This window comes from Neovison vison, chromosome 7, assembly GCF_020171115.1.
Source record: "Neovison vison isolate M4711 chromosome 7, ASM_NN_V1, whole genome shotgun sequence".
NCBI lineage: Eukaryota > Metazoa > Chordata > Mammalia > Carnivora > Mustelidae > Neogale > Neogale vison.
Genome location: NC_058097.1, coordinates 166,142,807 through 166,168,203, shown reverse-complemented (window position 1 = coordinate 166,168,203; position 25,397 = coordinate 166,142,807). Strand labels below are relative to the sequence as shown.

Sequence of the window (25,397 nt, the reverse complement as noted above, 5' to 3'; positions counted from 1 at the left end):
GCCCTGGTGATTCACTGACACATGAGTGAGCCTGGGAGATCGTGGACAAGGGCCTTGCCGGAACTTAGAGACGCGAGAATACAAAAGAGAGGGAAGAACTCACACCAAACCGTCGGGAGATGGGCGCCCTGATCTAGGCGCGGTTGGGCAATACACGCTGTACCGCAACTCCAGCCCAGGTCCCCAGAAAAGGGGAAACGCTTTAAGGCAGAGAACCGCGGGGCGAGCCAACACCGGCGCACACAATCCAGGCACAGGCAAGGCAGCTCTGCCGCCCTGGGCCTCGGTTTCCCTGTCTACAAAACGAGAGCTTTGGACTAGAGCGTCTCCCAATCCTGCTATTAATCTAGAACTCTACAATATTCCATACTGAAGCTGTCCGAGGCTCGGAAACCGGAAAAAGAGGGGAAAGCGAGGGAACACGACAAGGGAGGGGAAAGGGAGGAGCGGGTGGGAGATCACGAGAGGGAAGACGACAGTCGCCCGGAAAACGCTTGGCGGGTTTTCAACCTTCCTACACCTCCTCCCACACCTGAGTTCTCACGTCTCGGCCGAGGCCCCACGCCCGTCGAGTTTGGGCACCAGTTAGCCAAGCTTCTCCCTCTGCACACCAGTTTCTAGAAGCCACGGGGCAGGTGGTGGGCAGCACAATGATGCACGCCAGAAATGCAAGGGGGAATGGTCCCGGCTGGGGTCCGGAGGGCAGGTGAGCGGATCCAGAGCTGGGCAGGGAGTGGGACGGCCAGCCTGGGAATCGCAGAGCGCCCGCATCTCAGCCCCCATGCTCCGGGAGGGCCAAACTTCATTCCCCAACTTTAGCAAGGGGAAGGGGGGTGTTCGGGGAAAAAAAGGAAAAAAAAAAAAAGTTGCTGAACTTTTCCCCCAACTCTGTCGTGGAGGCGGGACCGGAGGGCGGTCCCTACACCCTGATTCGCCGCCGCCTCCTATCTGGAGGCTCCGATTGGCGCGCGGGGTCCGGGGCCGGGAAGAGCGGGCGTGGGGGAGGGGAGCGGCCCTCCTAGCCCGCGGGATCGGCTCGCGCCGGGAGCGGGTTAATTTCAAATCGGGGGCTTGGCTGCTCCTGGACGGTCACGCTCCCTCTGCCCGCCCGCCGGCCCGCCAGTCCCGGTCCCGGCGTTTCCCTCGGCGGCACCCACCTCGGCGCGGCGTGAGGACCGACTGACGGCCCGACACGCGGGCTCCCGGACCTGAGCGGGGAAGGGGCGCCGAAGAGTCCCCGCTCAGCCCCCGCCGGCTCCAACCGTGAGGTGAACTGACAGGTCAGCGGGACGCAGGGGGATGCGGCGCCCGGCCCGCCCGGCACCGGGAGAGGGCTCGGGAGGGCAGCGGCGGAGACGGCCGTTTCCCGCCTCTCGCTCCGCCGGGGGCCGTGGAGGGAGGAGCTGAGCTCCCGCGCAGAGGGGAGGGGGCGAGCGAGGGGGAGGGGCGGGGATACCGTGGTTCCGGGCGCGGGTTTGCCCGCGCTCAAGCCCCGCGCAGCTAAGGGGCGGTGCCGGCCACGGTCCGACTTTCCGCGCCAAATTTTTAAATCGAAGGCGGAAGGTCCGGACCCGCCCCTGGAGCCGCCAACCAATCGCAGGCCCGCACCCAGCTCCCCGATTGGTTAGGAATCGTTGCCGTGGGAACCGCGGAGATGCTGTCCGGGAACCGCAGAGCTGGTGGCGCGCGGACTGGGCCCTGGGGGAGGGGTAGTAAACCGGGCGGAGGGGGAAGTGTACTCTACCTGGTTGCTATTCTGAACAAATGCAGACTCTTCGGTAAGATCCAACATCGTGGCGTGAACTGGCCACACGAACTGAGAGTACACAGAGCTCTGCTCTATAAGAATGCCTTAAAAGAAGAAAAAGTCTTAATCATAAGGCGCTCTTTAAATACCCAGAGTACTTTTGGAGCTTAAGGACTGAATTTGGGAGTTTCCTATCAAGCTATTTCCCGAGAGACTTTACTGCTGACCCCGTGCACGTGTGTATCAGGGGAAAAATACAGGCATCTAGATGCAGACTTTTGTCGAGATGCTTGGGGTCGTGTCTGCTCTGCCGGAACCAGGGCTGGGGCGCTGAGTCCCGAGCCCTGACCTGTGAACAGGTGGGTGCTTGTGCTTACGACGGTCCATTTGGTGGGGTTCGGAGAATGGCGCGCCTTCTCTAAAGGTGGGAGCGGACTGTCACTGGAAGTTCTGTGGTTTGCTTTAAGTCTCCTGACAGCAGATCGGTTTGCTGAAGGAATTTATTGGCATTCGATGAAGTTCTCTGTCCAGTAGGGCTATCTCTGGTCGGGAATAAAATGTAAATGTAATTTGTCATTTTTCGTTAGTCTTTGTTTAAGTGGCCTGTGGTGTCCATGAGGGAATATTCAACGAATCTCCTGGTTTTATTTTTTTTTTTAACTTTTTCTATTTCCTTTTCTTTTTAAGGAAAATAAACTTTTTAATAGAATTGATTGGACTACTTAAACCATCAGGGTGTTGGGAGAAACTCCAGATTTTTCATTTTTAAAGAAACTCTAAATGTATGAAAAATTTACAGAATGGAGAATGAAAAGGTACCTTTTTAACTTTACTATTCATCCTCTCAGTTTTAAATGCAATATCCTGATTTAACCCCATAATTTTCCATATCCAATATCTTATTAATGCCACCTCCCCTTTTAGTTAGCTTCTGTAAAAACCTAGAAGGAAGGCAAATTTAATTTTTAAAGAGGTGAAGAGTTTGGCCAGAGGTAATCTAAAGTTTTTGATGCTTTGATTTCAAATGGAAGTCTCAAAGAGATAAGCAGAGAGAAAGGTAATAATAAAATTTGAGAATAATAAAATTTGTTAGCTCCCTTATGATATTTCTAAGAATTCTTGAAAGATTAGAATTCTGAGAAGGTATTTGACATGATTTGAATTTAAGATAATTTTCTACCAAATCGGGAGCTTCTTAAACTTGGGGACCACAACACTGGATTTGTGAGCTAGACATTTTGTAAAATAACCAAAGAATTGTCAGTAGGGGTGTCTTGACTGATGTCCAACAGTAGTTGGTTAAAAAATGAAAAATGCAAAGTTCCTCAAAGGTTTAGATATCAGTCAAGTAAAAGAACTGCTATCTTTTCTGATAATCTGAGGCAAAGGACAGCAGCCTTTAGAGAGATGGCAATCTTGGGTAGCCACCGTGGCATATACTTAAGTGGGTCCCCCTTGTATCCATCATACTGATTTCCATGTAAGAACACCATAGTTGGACTGAGGATATTTGGGGTCAAGTCCTGTGCAACCTCTCTCAGCCGGGGTCTCATGTTCTGCAGAGGAGGACTACAAGATTTGGTATAAATTACAAATAATAAATCCCAAGGAGTCATAGACATGTTAAACAGTCCCATTAATCAAAGTCACTGAGGAATTAGTAAGTCTCTGTGTTCTTTCACTTTATGGCCATTCCAAGCATCTTCTCTAAAATAGCCATACGTGGTAAGAATGTGTGAAGTCCCTCAGTGGCCAGAAGTAGAACAAACATAGTATCCATTCATATTTGTGCTGCTATTAACTTACCCTCATGTCTCAGTGGCAGTCCTGCCTCTGCCAGGAACTAGCTTTATGACTTTGAATAACTAATTTTCTTTTTCTGGGCCCCATTTTTCCTTCTATAAAGTGAAAGGGGTAGGGGCGCCTGGGTGGCTCAGTCAGTTAGGCATCTGCCTCCGGCTCAGGTCATCATCTAGGGGTCCTGGGATAGAGCCCTGTGTTGGGCTCTCTGCTCAGCGGGAAGCCTGTCTCTCCCTCTCCCTCAGCTCTTACCCTGCTTGTGCTCTCTCCCTCTCTCTCTCAAATACATAAAATCTTAGAAAAAATAATAAAGCAGCAGAGGTAAATATTGAAAGAGCAGACTTTCCTTTGCTCTTAGGCACTCTGGATTTTGCTTCCTACTACGTTTTGCCTATAAGTATGACCGTAGGCTAGCTCTCACCCTTGTCTCCTTGGCTTTCTGACTTCTACATCTATGGTGTTTTACTGAGCATTCAGTGCATGCTGCCATTGGGCCGGGTGTACACACACAGAGGAATGGGACGTGGCTTCTGCCATATAGGCTTTTACTTACTGCAGTGTCATGTGTAAAAGTCATGTCTAGGAGTTTTGGATCACTTAAGTCATCAGTCCCATTAGGAGAAGATGAGTGAAAGGTATATGAAAACTCTCTATACTGCCTCCAACACTTCTTTACATCAAAAATTATGTCAAGGGGCGCCTGGGTGGCTCAGTGGGTTAAAGCCTCTGCCTTCGGCTTGGGTCATGATCCCAGGGTACTGGGATCGAGCCCCGCAGCAGGCTCTCTGCTCAGCAGGGAGCCTGCTTCCTCTTCTCTGCCTCTCTGCCTCTCTGCTTACTTGTAGATCTCTGTCTGTCAAATAAATAAATAAAATCTTTCAAAAAAAAATTATGTCAAAAAGGCTTTAAAATTAGGTCTTCAAAGTCTTTGTTTTTTTTTAATTCGTGGAACATAAAAATAAAAATGTAAGTCTGTGCTTTATTGCAAGATTTAAAATGGAAATTTAGCTAGTAAAAAGACAGTAAGTGTCACGTGATCATTAGAAGACAGTTACTAATTTAATCGACTCTCCAACCTCATTAGGCATGTTTCCCTTAGCAATATTCTATTTATTGTACAATTTCTGAAGTCTAAAGCTGTCTGATAAGTCTTGTTTTATAGTGGGTTTCATTGTTTACTTGTTTTAAACCAGGAAAATCTCTTTTTTGAGCCACATAAAAGAGGACTCATGAAAACACCTCTGAAGGAATCCACGGCAGCAAATACAGTGTTGACAGAGATCCAGCCTGACTTTGGCCCTTTGACCACACCCACCAAGCCCAAGGAAATCTCCCAGGGAGAACCGTGGACACCAACAGCAAACCTGAAAATGCTCATCAGTGCCGTCAGCCCCGAGATCCGAAACAGAGATCAGAAGAGGGGGTTGTTTGACAGCAGGAATGGATTACCTGAGACCAAAGATTGTTTACATGTAGGTTTGCACAAGACTGGGTGGACACTGGTGGGCGTGTGTGTGTGTGTGTGTGTGTGTGTGAGAAAGCATTGCCATCTACAGGTTGTTATTCGCCTGCCTCCAAGCATGGGAAAGGTTGGACTCCATCAAATATATAACACCAGGAATTCTGAAGCCTGTGACTTATTTTCAGTTCAATCTTCCTTTTTAGATCTGCCAAGCAATTTCATACTGGTTCCCACCTGTTTCCCCCCAATTCTGCCGCTGTCGAAGCTAAGCGCGTTAGCCCTCGAGTGCAGAGGACCCTAATAAACCTGTCAACTGGATTTCCGGCTCAGACGTTATTTACCTCTTCTTTTGCAGGAACACTTATCCGGAGATGAATATGAGAAATCCCAGCCGAGTCGAAAAGAGAAAAGTTTAGGATTGCTGTGTCATAAGTTCTTAGCACGCTACCCTAACTATCCCAACCCCGCTGTGAATAACGACATCTGTCTTGATGAAGTCGCCGAGGAACTGAGTAAGTACACAGAGGGTTCAGGGAGAGGGTTAGTAAATAAAGTGACTCCGTGGACTTGCTCCCTCGGACCCACGCTCATCTAGCCAGTGTGTGTAATGACAGAGTCATGCCATGTGGAGATGATAAATCCCCAAAGCCCTATTAATTTAAGAAGGAATGCAGAGAGTTTCCAATTTCAGCTAGTCTTCAAACAGAAGGACAAAATGACAATGGAGATTTGCTTCTGATTGCATTTCAAAAGCTCAGAAGCTATAAAAGGAAGGCAACATTGTTTTAGGAGTTGTTTCATAAACAGCTACAACTTTGAACCTCTGTGTCTGTTCTCTCCTCAAAGAGCTGGGCTGAGGAACGGGATCTTCATGGTTTCAGATGGGCACGCGCTTCTGTGAACAGAAGCTGGGCTTTAGTGCGCCCTGCCACTCAGCTACGTGTTCGTGTCTGGCAAAAGTTACTGTGCTTCTCCTGCCCCTTGACTCCTTTCTTCAGATACTTGAATCTAGTGACAGCTACAAAGGGGTCTGTGGCCAATTGGGGATATCTCTGGAGTCATGAAAATATCACAATCTGAACCTGAAGAGAGGATGCAGGATATTTTAACGTAGCACCATCACTTCCTCAAAGGAATTTTATTCTTCAGATACATATTTATAAATATCAACTTGATTTCCCATTTTAAGAATATGCCTTTCAGATTCATCTATTCGCATATCCTTAATTAGAGCTACGTAGGCTGTACCTTTAATCTAGCGGGTAGCTGTTGACCCCCTACTGTGTGCCAGGCAATGGTTGTTAAAGCTTGGGATGCCATCCATGAATGGCAGTAATAAAGTCTTCCCTCCTGTGGAACCTACTTCCCAGTGGGGCCTAATAGATAAGTATGCAAGGGACAGACAATAAGGAGAGATGATGACAGGTATTCTACAAGCCACACAGTAAGCAAGTAAGAATGATGCCTGTTGGAAGGTAATACATGCTGTGGGAAAAATAAAAGGTAGAACAGGGCAAAGGGGAACCAGGAGTGCTGGGAGTGTGCTTTGCAACATTAAGTGAGGTGGTCAGGTCAGACCTCCTTGAGAAGATGACATCTAAGCAAGAACTTGAAAGAACGGGGAGGGGTCTGGAGTGGGTAGTAGGGAGGGCTTCAGGAATGGCAGTTCCAGGCAGAAGGAATAGCTCATTCCAAAGGCCTTCAGACAAGGGCATATCTGGCTGTTTCCTGGAACAGCAAGAAATCTCGGTGCTTTGTGCCTATCATATGACAGCTCTGTGTGTGTGTGTACGCGCGCACGTGCGCACATTCACATGCTTTGAAGAATAATATTAAAAAACAGGTAATGTGTGGAATTTCGATCTTAAAGACTTATTTTTGCCACTTACTGGCTCTATATCTTGGGGTGAGCTACTTAGCCAGCCTGAGCTACTGTTTCCTCCTCCAGAAACTGAATAATAATACCGGCCTCACCAGTTTACCATAGACATTTCCTCCGGGTGCATGGCCCATAGTGGGCCCTCAATGAATGCTTCCTCTCTAAGTCATATTCTTGGTACCCTGTGAGATCAGAAACATGCCTTCCTCGTCCTCACAGTCTTTGTCGAGTGTAATTAAATTCCCTCATCCAGACCCACTGATCAACAGACAGTGGGAGAAAAAGTTACTCTGTTCTATCCACATTACAAAGTCTGATCCTAGTACGTACAATTGCTCATTCTTTGCAGATGTCGAGCGGCGACGCATTTACGATATTGTGAATGTCCTAGAGAGTTTACACATGGTGAGCCGCCTGGCCAAAAACAGGTACACTTGGCACGGGCGACATAATCTCAACAAAACCCTTGGGACTCTGAAAAGTGTCGGGGAGGAGAACAAGTATGCCGAGCAGATCATGATGATCAAAAAGAAAGAATATGAACAAGAGTTTGATTTTAGTAAGACTTACAGTATAGAGGATCATATCATCAAATCAAACACGGGCCAGAACGGACACCCAGACATGTGTTTCGTCGAACTCCCTGGAGTGGAGTTTCGGGCAGGTAAGCAATGGTTGGAGACACCGGGCTGCACGCATTTCTCAGAGGCCTAGAGGCAAGCGTTTCTTCTAGAATACTGTTCTAACACGGCTGTGGCGGCTGTGGCTGCATTTTTTTTTTCAGTGTTCCAAGATCCATTGTTTATGCACCACACCCAGTGCTCCATGCAATTCCTGCCCTCCTTAATACCCACCGCCAGGCTCACCCATCCCCCCACCCCCTCCAAAACCCTCAGTTTGTTTCTCAGAGTCCACAGTCTCTCATGGTTCGGCTCCCCCACTCCGATGTCCCCCAGTTCATAAGATGTTAAAATGCAGCAGTTGTCAACTGTCTGATCAGGTTGTGGTATTTTTAGCCTTGTTACTTGAGAAATTACTTGTCCCTTCATGAATTTTAATTCTCTAATCCTCCTCCTCCTTCTCCAAAGCTTCTGTAAACAGCCGCAAAGACAAGTCTTTAAGAGTGATGAGCCAGAAATTTGTGATGCTGTTTTTGGTGTCAACGCCTCAGATAGTCAGCCTAGAAATTGCTGCCAAGATTTTAATTGGGGAAGACCACGTGGAGGACCTGGATAGAAGCAAGTTTAAAAGTAAGTGTCGTGAGCGCCGTGGACTTTTGGGCCACTTCGTAAACCATAAAACCTTACCTATGAACCGACTGCCAAATACATTTGCTATACTGACATCGTCTCTAATTACACTTTTGTGCCTTCACTTCGTCCCAGAAACCATGATTATACTGTCTTTCGCTAACGTGTAGGCTTCAAAGATATGTATATAAGTACTCTTTATATGTCTGGCACTCTAGCTTATAAACAGTTCCTTAAAAGTTAACTCCTTGGGCGCTGTAACTTTGTCCCCACTTTGCGCATGCGGATTCCGTGTTGCCCAAAGTCTAAACGAGCCAGTAAAATGTAAAGTGGGTCCAGACCCAGGTCTCTGCTCTCGGATGTAAGCGTGTAAATAACTCTCCTAAAATCGTTCCCTAGAAGTAACCTATCTGCAGCGCCCTTGGTTTGCCATTTTGAAAGAATGGTTTTAGCTAGATCCGCTCAGAGCGGGAAAGGGGCTTGGACAGGTTTCTGACGCTGAGCTCTGCCCACCCGGCAGGGACAGGCTTTGGGGGAGCCTCTAGGAAGAGAAGCATGTGGAAAGAGGGGCTCAGCAGAGGGCGCCTGGGTAGCTCAGTGGCAAAAGTCCTCTGCCTTTGACTCAGGTCATGACCACAGGGTCCTGGGATCGAGCCCCTCCTCCCTGCTGAGCAGAGAGCCTGCTTCCCTTCCCCTTTCTCTGCCTGCCTCTCTGCCTATTTGTGAACTGTCTGTCAAATAAGTAAAATCTTAAAAGAAAAAAAAAAAGAAAGAGAGAAGACCTTTCTTTTAAAAAAGGCTCAGCAGATGGGAAGAGCCTATTGCGTGCCCACCTTTCCTGGGGCCACATCCAGGCAGGACACACTAAACGGGGCCTAAACAGGGCACATAGTGGGGAGTGCCCAAGAGCTCAGACTCCTTTCCCATCCCTGTAAAGCTGCACTAGTCCCGCGAGATTATAGTCAGACATCCCCAGCTTGATAGTGTCTCTATAAAGACAAAATTAAATCGAGGGTAAAGGCAATAATACCAGCAATTGGCTTGGGAGATGTGCAATTTCAGAAAACAGTCCCTGTATTACCGATGGGCCGCCTGCTTTTTCTGACTCACCAGACTGCTTTCAGCTCTCCATTTCACTGGTTAGTCACGGCATCAGAAACCATTCTGGGAACTGCAAATGTGTCATTTGCCAAATCGCCAGGGAATTCAGAACCTTCTGGCCTGGCTTTGAAGAAGGAGCCCAATTTGTGATTTTGTACTATCAAGCTAGAAGTAGAGACAGAATTCTCATAACAAAACTTTTTAAGACGCATTATGTAAGCTTTGCAGATTTTACAAATCTCTGCTTTGCATATAATGTAAAGACAGTATAAAAATTTACAAATTTTATGGGGATAGAATCTCCCATGCTTATGATGCTAAATAAATCTCATTGTTATAAACTGTCACAAGCATAAAAACAGTACATTTATCATCGGTGCTTTATCTGTTCATAAAATTCTTCTGAATCCTCATTAGAAGATGCCCAGCAATGGAAAATTTTTATTAAAAAATTTGTAACGTAGTTCCCAATAGAAGGATCTCATGAAGGTTTTTTTCAACTGTTGTCATTTCAAAATTCAGTACCCGCAGCATCTGAAGTCTTTTCCATATTTAAAACTATTTTTTGTTTGAATTAAAACAGTAGCACCAGAATAACTTAAAAGAGTCACATTTTCCTCTGTCTGACATTGATGGCTAGGATAGCTCTCTGAATATACATGAAGTCCTTATGAAGCAAAGTCCTTTGATCTTTCATTATTCCATTAAGTGGTATATATACCTTTTATTTTCCAGCAAAAATTAGGAGGTTGTATGATATAGCTAATGTTCTGAGTAGCCTGAATCTTATCAAGAAAGTTCATGTTACAGAAGAAAGAGGCCGAAAACCAGCTTTTAAATGGACAGGCCCAGAAATCAGTCCAAGTCCCAGTGGTACGTATTTGCTTCCCTTCACTCCTTGCTTTGTTGTTCTGAATTAAGGCACATTGGGAGATATTCTCTCTTCCCCTCCCTGCCTACATTCCCACATGGAAAGAACGTATATAAGTTGTTGGAAAGACAAAGATGGTGCCACTAGGGAAAGTTTGGCTGTGGGTTCCATCAGCAACCTGCGGTGTAAAACACCTCCTGCCAAGAGGCAGAATCTGTGTGTCTAAAAGAGCCTGCACACACTGAGAATATGAAATGAATTCATTCCAGTATTAATATTCTAGTCTCCATCTTGACTCCGGGGCTCTGACATTTTACATTCCACCAAGGATCCTACGCCGAAATATTTAAAGGGACAAGAACACAGGCCATGGAGGCAGAGGGCAGCTTAGCCACTTATTAGTTCTGTGGCCTTGAGCAAGTTGTATCTCCAAGGCTGTTCCCTTGCCTGCGAAATGGGAAGTGTAGTGGTACCTTTGCAATGTTACCACAATTCTGAATATGCATTGACTCTTGAACAGCACAGCGTTTAGGAGCGCCATCAAAATACGCATATGACTTTGACTCCCCCAAAATGTAACTACTAATAGCCTATCACTGACCAGAAGATTTAGCAATAACATAAAGTCGCTTAGCAAATACTTTGTATGTTATATGTATCGTGTACCATATTCTTACAATGAAGTAAGGTAGAAAACAAAAAATGTTACTAAGAAAATCATAAGGAAAAGAAAACACATTTATAATACCTCACTATAAAAAATCCACGTACTCATTGCCGTTCAAGAGTCGACTGTAATCTCAGAGAGAGGTCCCTTGGTGCAGGGATTCAGAGTATAGGTTCAGGGGCCAGACTGACGGGTTCATATCCCAGGTCCATGTTCACCTGAGAGACCAAGGTCACAGTGTGTTAATATCTCTGGGATGGGGATGCATTTCCTAAGAAGTTGTTGAGAATGTCTTACTCCATTTAGGCTGCTATAATCAAATGCCATAGACGAGGGGGCTTATAAACAACAGAAGTTTATTTCTCAAGTTCTGGAGGTTGCCAAGTCCGAGATCATGGCACCAACAAACTCATTGTCTTGCCAGAGCCTGCTTTCTAGACTGCTTTTTGTCATAACCTCACAAAGGTAGAAGGGACTAGAGAGCAATGTGGGGCCTCTTTCAGAAGAGCCCTAATCCTATTCAAGAGGGCTCCACCCTCCTGTCCCAAGCACCTCCCAAAGGCCCCACCTCCTAACAGCATCCCATGGAGGGTTGGGATTTCAGCCTGTGAACTTGAGGGGCCTAAATAGTCCATCCATCGCCGTGAGGATTGCCATATTTCATCGGGTTAGGACTCCATGGATTGGAAGATGCCCAGTTTGGAGTGCGTATCTGTAAGAAAGAGAAACCATAGTGCTTCACTCTAGCACATCACTGGTTGGCTGTAAGACGCAAGGGATTTCAGCGATGTTAACGTGTGAAATCTTACCTCAGAATTCGGTTAAAATTAGATTAACAGGGTTTTGTGCCCAAAGACTTTCAGATAGCATCTGCCCCAGGCTCAGTGCTCTGTTACTGTTGACACTTACATTCCTAAAATCGATCTTGACTACACTTGGGCTTCAGTACCCACAAGGAACCCAAGCCGGCTGGGTTTTGACCCCCTGCCTTCTCTCTTTCAGGCCGTGGCCCCGTATTTCCTCTCCCCTGCTCCGATCTGGAAGCAAAGCGTCCTTCGAAAGACAACTGTGCCAAAAACCTCTTCTCCACGCGTGGGAAACCAAACTTCACTCGACACCCATCTCTTATCAAACTGGTAAAGAGCATAGAAAGTGACCGGAGGAAGATAAATTCTGCCCCCAGCAGCCCCATCAAGACCAACAAAGGTATATTTTCAGGCGCTGCTCAGAAGAATTCCTTTTTATCGGCTTCTTCAGCTGACTTGATCCCTATGGTACTTGTTAGAGAACCGTTTCAGTACCCTTAAACCCGGACCCACTTGAAGCCTAACCCATGTCTGAATGAAAGGGTAAAAAGTAATTGGTGGGTTTTATTGTTGCATTGCTATGTGATTTGTGGGGGAGGTGCGTGTGCTCTGTTCCTTTGGCTTCAGTCATGTTTCATCTGTGTGAGCATTCATTGTTTTTCCCTGACCAGTGTCCCCCCCCACCACCCCCTTTCTGTTTCACCAGCTGAGAGTTCTCAGGACCTGGCGCCCTTCCCAAGTAAAATGGCTCAGCTCGCAGCTATTTGCAAAATGCAGTTAGAAGAGCAGTCAAGGTAGGTTAGTAATACTTTTTAGTGGCAGGATGAATTATTTCTACATTGCATCATTAGGATTACTTATTTTATGTAAGAATACACGCCAGCCTTGGAAACCGGGAAGATAATCTTTTCCATGACTCTTAGGCAGTCATTACAGACACTATCTGCTGGTTTCATAAGCGCACGGTTTCAATGTGGGCCAGTCTAAAGTGATAGAACATTTTAGAGAAAATGTGTTTCCATTGTCTCATGCCTTGAAATCTTGTCCCTTAGTGAACCCAGAAAGAAAGTGAAGGTACAGCTGGCAAGATCCGGGCAGTACAAACCCGTGGCCCCCCTGGACACCCCAGCAAGTGCTGAGCTGGACCTGACGACACCGTCCCTCATCCAGCCCCTGGGGGTGGTCCCCCTGCTCCCCAGCCCGCTGTCGCCGGCGGTGCCAGTGATCCTACCTCAGGCCCCTTCGGGCCCATCCTATGCCATCTACCTGCAGCCTGCCCACGCCCAGACTGTGACACCACCCCAAGGCCTGAGCCCCACCCCCTCTTGTAAAGCCACAAAATCAAAAGACGCCACAGATGCCACCACTGAGAAGGCAGCCAGTGACGCCACCAAGTCCGGAGCCTCCACGAGGCCTGGAAGCTTGTTGCCGGTGCCCGAGAGACCAGGTGCCAAGAACCGAGACAAGGAGCCTGCTGGAGAAAGAGGCTCCAAGAGGGCAAGCCTGCTCGAGGACAGTGGTTCCAAAAAGAAATTTAAAGAGGACCTAAAAGGACTTGAAAATGTCTCCGCAGTAAGTACAGCCTTGACCTGTATGAAGCTTTGGGAAGTCCACAGTTGATCAGAGGATAATGCAGCAGCTCGTGAAATTTACCAGAGCAAAGGGCAGTTTCTCAGAAGACAAGAAACTGTTCCTTAGCATCCCATAATCCAAACAAAGCCCCAGACAGCTAATCCCCTGACTGGGATGACGGCAGGGACATTTTTAACCTTTGGAGGAAGGGATTATTTGCTCTCTTTTTAAAGCACCACGGGTGGTTGTCCTTAAGTCCATTTCTCTGTCACATACGGGAATGCAGACACCTGTCATGAAAGTCTTAAGTAATTTACACGCAGACGTAACCCCAAATGAATGGATGGATGCATAGGGTTCTTGTAACTCCTGCTCTCTGAGTCACTACCTAATGTTTGCTTGATGTCGTGTACCTGGCATCAGTCGCCTGGATGAGAAATTGTTCCCTCTGTTTTTACTTTCCCCCTAAAGTTTAACCCTAGATTTCTGTTTTGTACAATAGAAAAGTCAGGCTTATCCTGGCAGATTGTTGGTATATTGGCTGCATTGGCTTGTAGGGATTATGATGTTCCAGATCATTTTTCTTCCTAGGTGAAATTAAGTTCAGGAAGGAATTAACATTTATTAGTTGCCTACCAGAAGTATTAGGCACTTTTATATACATTATCTCATTTTTCTCCGTCAGGACAATTATATATGGAGGACATTATCACCAAACAAACACCACTAACCATGGAGGCAGAAGTTAGTCTCCCATTTTGTCCCTGCTATTAACAAACTATTTTACTTCTCTGCATCTTGTTTTTCCACATCTATCAAGAATTTATTCCCCCAGTTCTTCCTGATCATCTCCTGGGTATAAAGCTCTGTGCTCTGGATCCGCTCAAACCCAGCACCTGCCCTTGATGACTGTTGCTTTTGAATTCTTGCCCCAGGGCCCCGTTACAGTTTTTGTGAGGTTAAGTGCATTTATTACATGATAATATACAAAAAGGGGCTTGTGATCCTTTTAAGGCACCGTATAAGCTGAAGTGTATTATCTGTAACTGTTGTTATTAAAGTGGCTTTAGAGTTTATCAAATCTTCCCGGAGGATGGCCTCCTGGTAACCGTTCAAAACATCTTTCAAAACATTCAAAATGTTATCTTAGCATAGTATCATTTTGCATTTAATATACATGCTAAGGGGGAAATCACCAGCCTTTGGCTTGATTCTATTTTCTGGGAGGCCCATAATCTCTTTGGGCCAATGGATATGATTTAATAATGGTCTCTTGTTGCTTACATCGTGATTTAGGATTAGGATTTTCAGTAGATAGATTTTTCCATGTCCCTCTGCTTCTTTTCTCGTCTCTATGACTTCATTTGGACCACTTCTCTTTAGTATGGACTGAGCTGAACAGAGAAGAAGAGAGATTCATGTGCCAATTCATTCATCAAACATTACTGAGAATCTACACTTCCCAAGGGTAATAGACAAATGAGAGAAGGCAGTACACAACGTGCACACTTCCCACGGGTAGTACATAAATGAGAGAAGGCAGTATACAATGTGTACACAAATGAACACAGATACATAAGGTAGTGCTTTTTTACTGCTTTTTTAGTGCTTTTTTACTGCTTTACATAAACAGGCTGACGGAACAGGAAGGATGGGATAAGAGGGCTAATGTAGGACTAGATGAGAAACATGCAAGCGGAAACATACCAAATTCATTCATCCTGCTAATTAGTACTTATGATTTAAAAAAAAAAAAAAAACAGAAAGGAATCGGCATTTTAGGTTAAAAGATTTTGTGAAGAATGTAGTTTGTAGGAAATGGAAAAATAATTATTATCAGGGTACTATAGGTTTTGCCGAAAATTTGAAACAATTAAACCAGCAACCAGAGTAACTTGTACCATGAGAGAGTATGATTAATGGTTAGCAAAGAGCAGCTCTTTGTAAAATGCCTAAATCCACCCATTAAGTTTCTGTTCCTGGTGCTTTCAAGGAACCCAACCAGCAAAGCTAGGGAAGCAGCACCAAACCTTTAAGAAATGAAATAAAGAAAGAAAGAACCATGTCATGGAACAGTGTTAGCATTAAGGATTATGAATTCACTGGTTCCCAAGGAAAAGATGGGACCTACTAACGGCTAAATCAAAGCTTAGACTGTTGTTTGGACAATGGTGAGAAGAAAGATCTGGAGGAAGATAAAAGGAGGGCCCCCAGGTTACAAGAGCTGCTTTTAGCTTTTGCCAGGCCTGCTCATGGTAAGGCGGAAACGGACTTTTCAGGCAGCTCAGCCACCCGTGCAGGCTCTCTGGTGAAACGCAGAGACAAAGCAGGCTTGGTGAGCGATTCACCCAACCCAACGCTGGCCATTTCTGTTGCAAATAGAACTTTACTGCTTGAAGCATTTGCTTGCTCCATGGCATTGGGTCCACGATATGAATCAATCAGTTCTCTTTCTGATCTCCAGTTTTTGAACTCTGGTGCCTTGACCTTTAGTTTGTATGTTAAGAGCATTACCACTGGAAGCTAAAGCACTAGGGAAAGAAAAAAAAATGCATAGTTGTATAATTACTTAGTTCTCAATGAGGGGTCAGCAAACTTTCTGGAAAGGGCCAGATAATAAGTATTTTTGGCTTTGCGGGCCGTATGGTCTCTGTGCTGACTATTAACTCTCCCATTGTCAGAATAGAAGCAAGCAGCTATAGACAGAACATAAATGAATGGGCATGGCTGGGTTCCAATGCAATTTCATTCACCCAGCTAGCCTGGAGGCCACATTTTGGCCTGTGATTTTGACAACCCCTTTCTTAAAGGGGTTTTCACCATTTCTTAAAATGTTTCCCTTGAATACCAATACTACCAAAAATTTAGCTGCCAAATCGCCCAGGAAATGCTACATGCTGGATGCCCCCTGGAGATTTACAATGCGTGCCATCATCAAAGCCCTTGAGAAATTCTCTAATAAAGACCGCATTTTCCTTTGTTCGATTCAGCATTCCCAAGACCTGTTCCACCATGACTCAAGTCGGGCCAACTTGCATCCCATGGAACCAGAATTCCTCAGAACACTCGGAACACTTTGGGAAATGACCATCCTAACATGATTTAAGAACGATCCTATAATAATATGACAGGGCCTTATGGTGTCCAACTGCATTAAACATGGTTCTGATAGCACCACATCATACCAAAAATTCTCCTGGGGGGACTTGGGATGTCCGTGTGAGGGGGGTGTGTTGGGCAAATTCTACCCTTAAGCAGGCTCACTTCTGGCTTTAGGACACTTCCTAAGACCACCACATCTAGGAAACCAATGGCTTATGATATTCAGGACAAGTGTTGGATGAGGAGAGAGGGATATTGTCTTCTGCTAACCCTATGGCTGGCCCACCCATAGCCCATACTGTTGGATGCACTGATAAACCCCCACAGAGGGATACAGCACAGGCACATAGCCATTGTCCTTCCATACTTGTGTGTAAAATAAATCCTTCCTTGTTTTCTAGACCCTGTTCCCATCGGGATACCTAATCCCTCTCACCCAGTGCTCATCCCTGGGGGCAGAGTCCATTCTATCCAGTAAAGAAAACTCAAGTACACTGTCCCCAAACCACAGGATCTACAGCTCCCCAATCACAGGTGAGTGTACCTAAAACACTATTCAAATGTGGGTCAGGCTCAAGTTCACGTAAGCCTTGTAAGCTCCCAGGACAAATGCCTGTGCTTTTAAGATATCTTCCCCCCCTTTTCTTTCCAGGTGTTATTCCAGTGACATCATCGGAACTCACTGCTGTTAATTTTCCCTCTTTCCATGTAACACCTCTGAAGCTAATGGTCTCACCAACTTCTGTGGCAGCCGTCCCTGTTGGGAACAGCCCGGCTCTCACTTCGAGCCACCCCGTTCCCGTCCAGAACCCAAGCTCAGCCATTGTAAACTTCACCTTGCAGCACCTGGGACTCCTCTCCCCCAGTGTGCAGGTGTCTGCCAGCCCAGGAGCTGTTACCGTGTCTCCAAGAATAGAGGCTGTTAGTGTCATATCAGATAATGCAGGCACTCAGCAAGGAAGGGCCACCAGGTACGACTCTCCTGTCCCAGGCCAGAACCAACCAAATGGACAATCAGTTGCTGTGATGGGGACACAACAGGTGAGAGCATTTCCATTTAATGGGCTTTTTTCCCCCCTTGGGTTATTAAGGCCCAAATATCAGTATCATGGAAGACTCGCTTTTGCTTCTCTTCCCTGAAGAGGGAAAGGATGGGAGGAGGAGGAGGAGGAGGAGGAAACAGAAGGCCTAACCGCCTTCCAAACCCTGGAGAAGTACCCAAGGAGTACACAGTCCTCCCGACCAATTGCAGAAGATGCCAGCTTCCTGCTCTATGCCCTGCCCTTCCAGGTCCGGCCTCCGAAGCTAGTAGGCCATACCTATCTGTGCAGACTTGACATCTTTTTCCTATTCTCTCTTTCTGATCAGCCTGTTCCCGTCACACCCAAAGGGTCACAGTCAGTGGCCGAAAGTTTCTTCCGGACCCCAGGTGGACCAGGGAAGCCGACCGGCCCATCCTGTGTGGATTTCGATGGTGCTAATAAAACCTCCGTAGGAACTCTCTTTGTCCCACAGCGAAAACTGGAAGTCTCCACGGAGGATGTCCACTAATTTACAGATTGGACTCCATTTAATTTTCTAAAGAGCTGTTCAATAGAGAAGATGTGATCAGACTTATTTGGAGAATATATTCTCTGAAAATACTGTAAATATGTTGGGGGTTTACTTAATTTCAAAGCAGACACTTGTTTTCCTACTTATTTACATACACACACACACACATATTTGTACTAAGTTAATTTCAGCCGTCATTCCTACCGGATAAAAGCAAAATGTTAAAAAAAAAAAAAAAAAAAAGCAAAATGTTGAACTAAGGTGTATTAACTTCCAGAGGAAAGGATTCATCGTCTCAGTTGTGCCTATACTATTATGCAATGTAACCTTATTCAAGTTTACTTTCCTTTGAGTGACTACGTGACCTGCGCAATGCACCATTCTCCTCACCTTTGCACAATGAAAACGCTGTGATGTATAATGTATTTTTAAATGGGAGGCTATAGCTATATTTTTTTTGTAATTCCTTTAAACTGTTTCTTGTTGCCATGTGTCCTTTTGTAAAGTTTGCAAGAATCCTCAATCAAGTCTATGGAAAAATTATTTATAAACATATTTTTAATCATAAGTTGTTCAAATTAAAACTTCTCTAAAATGTATTTCACATTTTCATGTGGCTGGTTCGGGCACTGTTGGGAGGAAATGAAAGCCTCACTAGCCGGGGAGGCGGGTCCTTGGTAAAGGGCAGTACCTCCGAGGTTCCCGTAGATGCCCCACGTTTATAAAATGGCCCTGCATTCCTTGCCCCCTTTTGATCCTCCCTACGGCTCTACTTTTCAGCAGTGAAAATGGCTTTGGAGAGACTGTTGCTTGGCCATGGACACCCAGCTGAGTCTCCTGTACTTTCCACCATGTCTGGAGAGACTAGAAATGAAAGACAGGAACAGGGGTGCTCCCTTTATGGGCCTGACCCGACCGGCATCCAGCCCCGTCTCTGGGTCTCCAGCCACATACAGAGCACGGACTGCAGTTCCGGTCCTCCCACCACACTTTCCAAACAGCTGGGCTTTGGGGATGGAAAAGCAGCAGTGGGGATTCTCATTTACTCAAGGAACTACCACACTAAAGCCTCAGGAGCTCCAAGAGAAGGAACAAGCTGGGAGGGATTAAGAGTGCATCTCCTTGGCCCCCTTGTTGTGGGATGAACTGCAACTTCACAGTTGACATGGGCCTTCACTGATCAGGGTCTTAGAGGATCCTCATGCTATTTACTATAGGCTAGCCACTGTGCTATGCATTTTAATGGCATTCCATTCGTTAAAACTATGAGGTCACCCAGGCTCACAGGGATTAAAGCACTAAGTCCAGAATCACACTGCTAGAATATGGAATGACTCAAGGGTCCTGGTCTTTCCACTGTCACCCATCGGCTAACACACGCCTGCCTAGCTGCCTAAGAACCAAGCACGCTCGGGGTAATCTAAGATCATCCCCTTCAAATACACATGTTTTGTTTGTACAGCCAAGTACAGCCAAGAGCAGATTTTCACATTGACCTAGAGCCTCCCTTTCCTTCACCCTAGAGAACGAATAGGAGCTACTTCTTCCAAAGTACCTCTGCCTTTCCTTTCTCATACTTGGATGAGTTCCTGATGTATGGTTGAATGTATGGATGAATGGTTCCTGATGTAAGAAAGGCCTTTACGGTGCTTGTAATAGAGTTGAGGAAGACAGTAAGTACGCGTGCATAAGTTAAAGCAGTAAAGAGATAGTAACTTACTAAACGGTAAATATCAGCAAAAGATACCGTTCAGTGGAGGCCACCAGCTTCCACTACACACATATGACCCAGAAAAACCAGCTCAGTCATAGTAGCTCTGAGGCAATGACGCTCCATACATCCCCCCGCCCCACCATGCCTAAAGCTGAGCTAGAGGGATTGGAAGCCAAGATTTGGTATTGCGCCCCACTCTATCGGTTCACATGAAGAAGCACCTTCCCACCACTGAGGTTTGGGGAAATCAGGAGCAGAGAAAGAATGAGCTATGTTTGACTTCAAGACAGCTCTGGAGATCATCCCACTCAGTTCTTCTACTCGGACAGGTTCATGAGGTTGCCCCCAAAACCCCCACTTTCTGATGTTCATGTCTTATGCGATCCCCTTCCCTTCAGTGTGGGTGGGACCTATGTCCTTCTTCTACCTAACATACTGCAATAAAGGGGATGGTGTATGTGTAGTTATGTGTCCATGGTTATGTGCTTACACCACACAAGATTGTAGTGTAATCCAGTTAGGGGAACCCCTACACAGTCAGGGTCCGTGGGCAGTATTCTAGGAGCTGAGGGGAGCCCGCAGCAGAAACTAACAAGAAACCGAAATCCTCAGTCCTACTTAGGGCTGCAAAGAAATGAATTCTACCAACAACCTGAGTGAGCTTGCACACGGATCTTTCCCCAGGCAGACCTCAGATGAGACAGCAACTCTAAATGACACCATGAACATAGCCCTAGGACACTTCCAGCAGAAAACCCAACTAAGCCGCTACCAAGCTCCTGACCCATAGGAACTGTGAGATGGGAAATCTGTAATGCTTTAAGATGCTATTTGTGGGTCACCTGGGTGGCTCAGTTGATTAAGTGTCTGCCTTCAGCTCAGGTCATGATCCCAGGGTCCTGGGATCAAGCTCGCATCAGGCTCTCTGCTCAGCAGGGAGCCTGCTTCTCCCACTCCCTCTGTCCCTCTGCCTGTTGCTCACTCTCTTGCTCTTGCTCTGTCTCTCTCAAATAAATAAATACAATCTTGAAAAAAAAATGCTATTTGTGGTAACATGTTACACAGCAATAGCTAACAGATACAACCACTACTACACAGTGAAGTCATCACGATTACTAACCCACTTATTCTCCTCTCTTCTTCCTGTTTGTCTTATTATTGTTCATTGGTTTTACAGACATTCATAGAAGCAAACAGCACAGGGACGCCATAACCTGAAAGGTTTTCATAGGAGAAGGACCCTCCGTTCATTTTAAAGCAGGAATCAACTTACCTGTCCAGCTTGCAACTTCTTTTCCTCAGCAGCCCCCTGATTTCCTCTTAAGGAATGAGTAAGTGGAGCCCATTGGCTGTACCTGGGGGCTCCGCCCATATCTAGCAGGAGTGGGCGCGTCACCCAGCCTCAGCCAACCTCCCTGGGATTTGATGTTCCATTTCACCCTAGCGGGGACCTCTTTCTCATGCCTTTCCGATTGCAAGACTATATTCCTGGGGCTTCTGTGTCCCAGCTTCTGGAAAGGCCATGGCACCTGCTCCTGTTCCAGCCTGATTTTTAGCCATCCACTGATTCTGCAGGCCTTTGGTGTCCTTCCAGTAAGTTTCCTTGGCTTAAAGTTGCCAAGGATTTCCACGCCTGGTAGCTAAAGGGCTCTTACCAAATCACAAAGGGAACCCCAGAGCCAAGGCCTCCCAATTCCCAGAGCAGGCAACTCCCTGTTCTCTGGGCCTGGCCGAATCCGGCTGAGTAGTGAATAGGTAAGGTGCTTTTCTTACCAGCAAGGCAAGCAACTCACATGTTCATGTGAAAGCAAAGTACCACTTAAAATACCTGAAAGGGAACTAGTTGAAAGAAGAGATGCAAGGAACCCAGGAAACTGATAGAATTTAATACAAAAAAAAATTCTGTTAAACTTGGCTTTGAAACAACTTCCCTCAGCCCTGTCCTTTTCAGGCGATTAGTGTTCCTGCGGATAAAGGATAAAGAGATTTTCAGAACTTAAGCAGATAAGCTGTCTGAGCAATCCTATTAATTATATCGAGGAGTGTGGGTGGACTGCAGATTCCCTACAGTGTGTATCATCGACTGGTAGTTTTCAAATCTTGTGGGCCTAAAATAAGAGATAAATTGGAAGGAAAAGGGTCATCATTTTAGGTTAAAAAAAAAAACTATCCACTTTTTAAAAAAGATTTTATTTATTTACTTGACAGAGCTAGAGCACAAGCAGGAGTGGCAGGCAGGGAGAAAGGGAGAAGCAGGCTCCCCTTGAGCAGGGAGTCAGATATGGGGCTCTGATCCCAGGGTCTTGGAAACATGACCTGAGTCAAAGACAGCTGCTTTAAAACTGAGCCACCCAGGTGCCCCCAAAAAACTATCCATTTTTAAATAAACTTTTAAATAAGTGATTTTACATCTCAATGGCCTATGAGTACATTCAGGTCAATTATTTGCTCAAACAGATCAGTAACTAAGTGAAGACCTGTCAAAACGGCCAACAATTTGTAGGAAAATATAGGTAGGGAGAATGTTATCAGTGTCCTCTGACAGTCAAGCAATTAACTGCATTTTTGAAAGGCTACAGGAGAATCTTCCATATTCCATGAGTTAGGCTCAGAGTCTGATTTGCCCTGTATAAACCAAATTCTATTTAAAAAGTATTTTTCCCAGTTTTTTATCATTCGCCTAGCACTGTTATGCAAAACAGTGCCTATTATCCTACTTTGGATAAGAAAAGATCCTCTGTGTGTGAATCTACTAGAAGTTTATCCTGAATGAAAACTTCTAGTTACTATGAACTAAAATCTTTCTAAAATGATAACACCGCCCCCTAGATTCCTAAATAGAGGACTTGTAAATCAAATTATTCTTCATGTTTCAGAAACTCTTGAGCACTATTGTTTTGTTAAATTCAAAGTCAACCAGGGACGCTTGGGTGACTCAGTGGGTTAAGGTTAAGCCTCTGCCTTCAGCTCAGGTCATGATCTCGAGGTCCTGGGGTCCTGGGATGGAGCCCCTAGTGGGGCTCTCTGCTCAGCGGGGACCCTGCTTCCCCCTCTCTCTCTTCCTGCCTCTCTGCCTACTTGTGATCTCTGTCTGTCAAATAAATAAATAAAATCTTTTTAAAAAAATTTTAAAAATTCAAAGTCAACCAACAATATAGACCAGCTATGGTACAATAATACCCTTGGGGCTATTTGACATGTAGGTCTATATGCTCCTAAAATAAATGGCTCCAGAGTATTATGCCTTTCAAACTCTATTTTTATTGTTTTCTCTCTCCAATTTTGATATCAGCTTTCATTTGCCTCTTCCCTCTACCCTCATGATAAATCTCTTTTCTAACCCAAAGAAAACTGGAGGATTCCAGAGGAACTGAAGTCACCACACTTGCTTTTATAAACCATTCCAAGTTGATGGATTTCTAACTACATAAGGAAAGCTCTTCCTCTCTCCTGGGGGGGAAGGCCATGAGCTTCATCTTGGGTGTCCCCCTTGACAATCCATTGTCTTTCTTACTGTTCACATGAATCCAAACTTGTTGATACGAAGAATCTGGGACCGTGATGGAATGACAGGAATGTTGAATATAAATTATATTTTTTTATTCATTATCAAAATCCAGCCCTTAGACAATGAGGGCATTTCTGCATGAAGATATTCTTAAGAAATGGACATGTCCTAAATGTATTAAGGGAAAGAGTGGGACTCAAGAGTTAAAAGGAATCATTTTTATTGAGTATCTATCATTATACCTACTTCAGAATATTATCAGGTGCTTACTACTGGCCCCATTTTGCAAATGAGGAAGCTAATTGCAGAAAGCAGGAAGAACGTGCCCCCAGTCACAGCCCAAGGGTGCAGAGCCAGCAAGGACCTGCAGGTATGTCTGGCAACCACGCTGCACGGATTCCAGAACACTGCACTCCTGAGTGCCACTACACTAAAGCCGTCACACACTTCCAGACTGTGGAAGATGGGCTGTTTCCAGACTATTCACCAGTAAACGAGGACTGAACTTCAAGAGCATTACTCCTGAGGCGTCTCTATTTTTCAGGCTTCCACCTGTAATGCTTTACACTGTACTGAGTTACGTAAGCCAAAAGAACATTTCACAAAACCCCTTCATGTTATTACGGTTGTGCTTTTTGAGTTGGCCAACAGTGGAATGCTTGGTTCCTCGGACTGAGGGGTTGGTGTCAGCTCTGATTCTCCAACTCACCCTCTCAAACCTTTACTTCCCCAGCTCCTCCTCCAACTGACCACGGTCCAGCTCCTACAAGACTTTCCTTACGTCGTAACTCACCATGGTTCTGCTTCTCTGATTAAACCCTGACTCCACAGGGGCATTTGGGGGAAGAAATGGGATCGGTAAGGTTCCAGAGGTGGCCAGGGGCTGTCAGCTTCCCAGTGCCCAGAGAATAGGAACTGGCTAGCAAGTTGGTACTTTACAAGCTGTGGTCATTTTGGTTGCCAATATTTTCATGGCCGCAAACCTAGGAGCTAAACCATTTTTAGGTCATAGTGTCCTTTACAAATGTACTGCGTGGAACCCTGCCACTGCCCAGTACAGCTGACTGACTCAGCTTGGAGATGAGGCCAGTACATTAGCCTTCCAAGGACTCACCTGACTCAGCTCAGAAAACTCATGGCCGAGGAGCCAAAGGCTCTGACCCCCCTCCAAACAAGACTCTTTACTTCTCAGGTCTGGTTTCTTCTTTCACAGGTGTGAGCTCAAGGAAATAATTTCTGAGTTCTCTTAGAAATACATTTTCACGAAAAGCAAATTTAAACTCACCAGTGATTCCTGCCACATAAGAAGAAACTGCACTCGACCGAAAGAATTTTGTCAAATATATGGGAAGGAATTAATCTTAGGGAGGAAAGGAGGTGCCTAATGAAACCACTAATCCTCAGACTAGCGTATATCCTGGATTCTCCCTGGCTAATGGCAAATAAAGCAGGCTTCGAATTCATTGCTGCTATTATTCCAAGAAGTTTAATTGCCACAAAACTAGTCTTACAGGTTGGTAGTCCATTTGGTCTGTTGGTTTTACTATCTTGACTTTGCCTTTTAGTTCTGTTTATGTTTTTGTCTACACTGTGACATTATTTGAGATGTTTTCTCTAAGATGTTTAGATGTTAGATGTTTAGATGTTATCATCTAAGCTTCAGTTAAAAACTTGAGGGAAGCAAGCAGACTGGCAACTCACTTAAAAGCAGCTTCATGGGGCGCCTGGGTGGCTCAGTGGGTTAAGCCGCTGCCTTCGGCTCAGGTCATGGTCTCGGGGTCCTGGGATCGAGTCCCGCATCGGGCTCTCTGCTCAGCGGGGAGCCTGCTTCCTCCTCTCTCTCTCTGCCTGCCTCTCTGCCTACTTGTAATCTCTCTCTGTCAAATAAATAAATAAAATCTTTAAAAAAAAAAAAGCAGCTTCATGAATGGACTATACTGAATATAGAACTTGGGCATCTCAGGGTTAGAAAGAAACCTGGAGATCATCTCATCCAGGGGTTCCCAAACTTCTAGGATGGACCCCCTAATCTGGTGCCAAGTGGCTATGTCAGAAACCCAGAAGCATTTTCTATAGATTCTTGGGTTCCTATTGCCAGAGATGAGTCTAAGATAGGACCCTGGGATCGCTGGTTTTTTTAAAGTTTCCCAGTTAATTCAAGTAAATTGCTAGGTTTGAGAATAACAATCTAGAAGAATCTTCAACCAGATTTAGATTGTCATTACAGGACTTCTGGTAGGAATCAATATAGAGTAAGCCCATTACAACCTATCTCTCCCATTGATTATAAACAAAACCTCTGGACAGAATATAAAAGCAATTAGCTGAGGACTCCAAAAAGTAAAGAGTAGCAAATAAATTGAG

The 25,397-nt window shown here is 45.5% G+C and overlaps 2 protein-coding genes across 5 annotated transcripts in view; one reads left to right on the top strand and one right to left on the bottom strand.

Moving 5' to 3' along the window:
* Positions 1-638: 638 nt before the first annotated feature.
* E2F8 (E2F transcription factor 8) lies at positions 639-18,366 on the top strand. Of its 4 annotated transcripts, none has more exons than XM_044258945.1 (13): positions 639-706; positions 2,435-2,562; positions 4,741-5,019; positions 5,365-5,521; positions 7,238-7,552; positions 7,977-8,138; positions 9,975-10,112; positions 11,780-11,983; positions 12,290-12,377; positions 12,636-13,155; positions 16,659-16,791; positions 16,910-17,298; positions 17,626-18,366. In XM_044258945.1, exons 2-13 carry the CDS (start codon positions 2,548-2,550, stop codon positions 17,806-17,808), a joined length of 2,583 nt encoding a protein of 860 aa, XP_044114880.1. In that variant the 5' UTR covers positions 639-706; positions 2,435-2,547; the 3' UTR covers positions 17,809-18,366. The 4 variants fall into 4 exon arrangements, with proteins under 4 accessions (XP_044114880.1, XP_044114881.1, XP_044114878.1 ...); XM_044258946.1 differs by lacking the exon at positions 639-706 and adding an exon at positions 1,069-1,268; XM_044258943.1 differs by lacking the exon at positions 639-706 and adding an exon at positions 1,069-1,280.
* ZDHHC13 (zinc finger DHHC-type palmitoyltransferase 13) overlaps positions 11,408-25,397 on the bottom strand; it is a 104,520-nt gene continuing 90,530 nt past the window's right edge. The window contains exon 17 of the mRNA XM_044258948.1: positions 11,408-11,489. Coding sequence (XP_044114883.1) covers positions 11,438-11,489 — 52 coding nt within the window. The 3' untranslated portion in view covers positions 11,408-11,437. The remainder of the gene's footprint in view (positions 11,490-25,397) is intronic.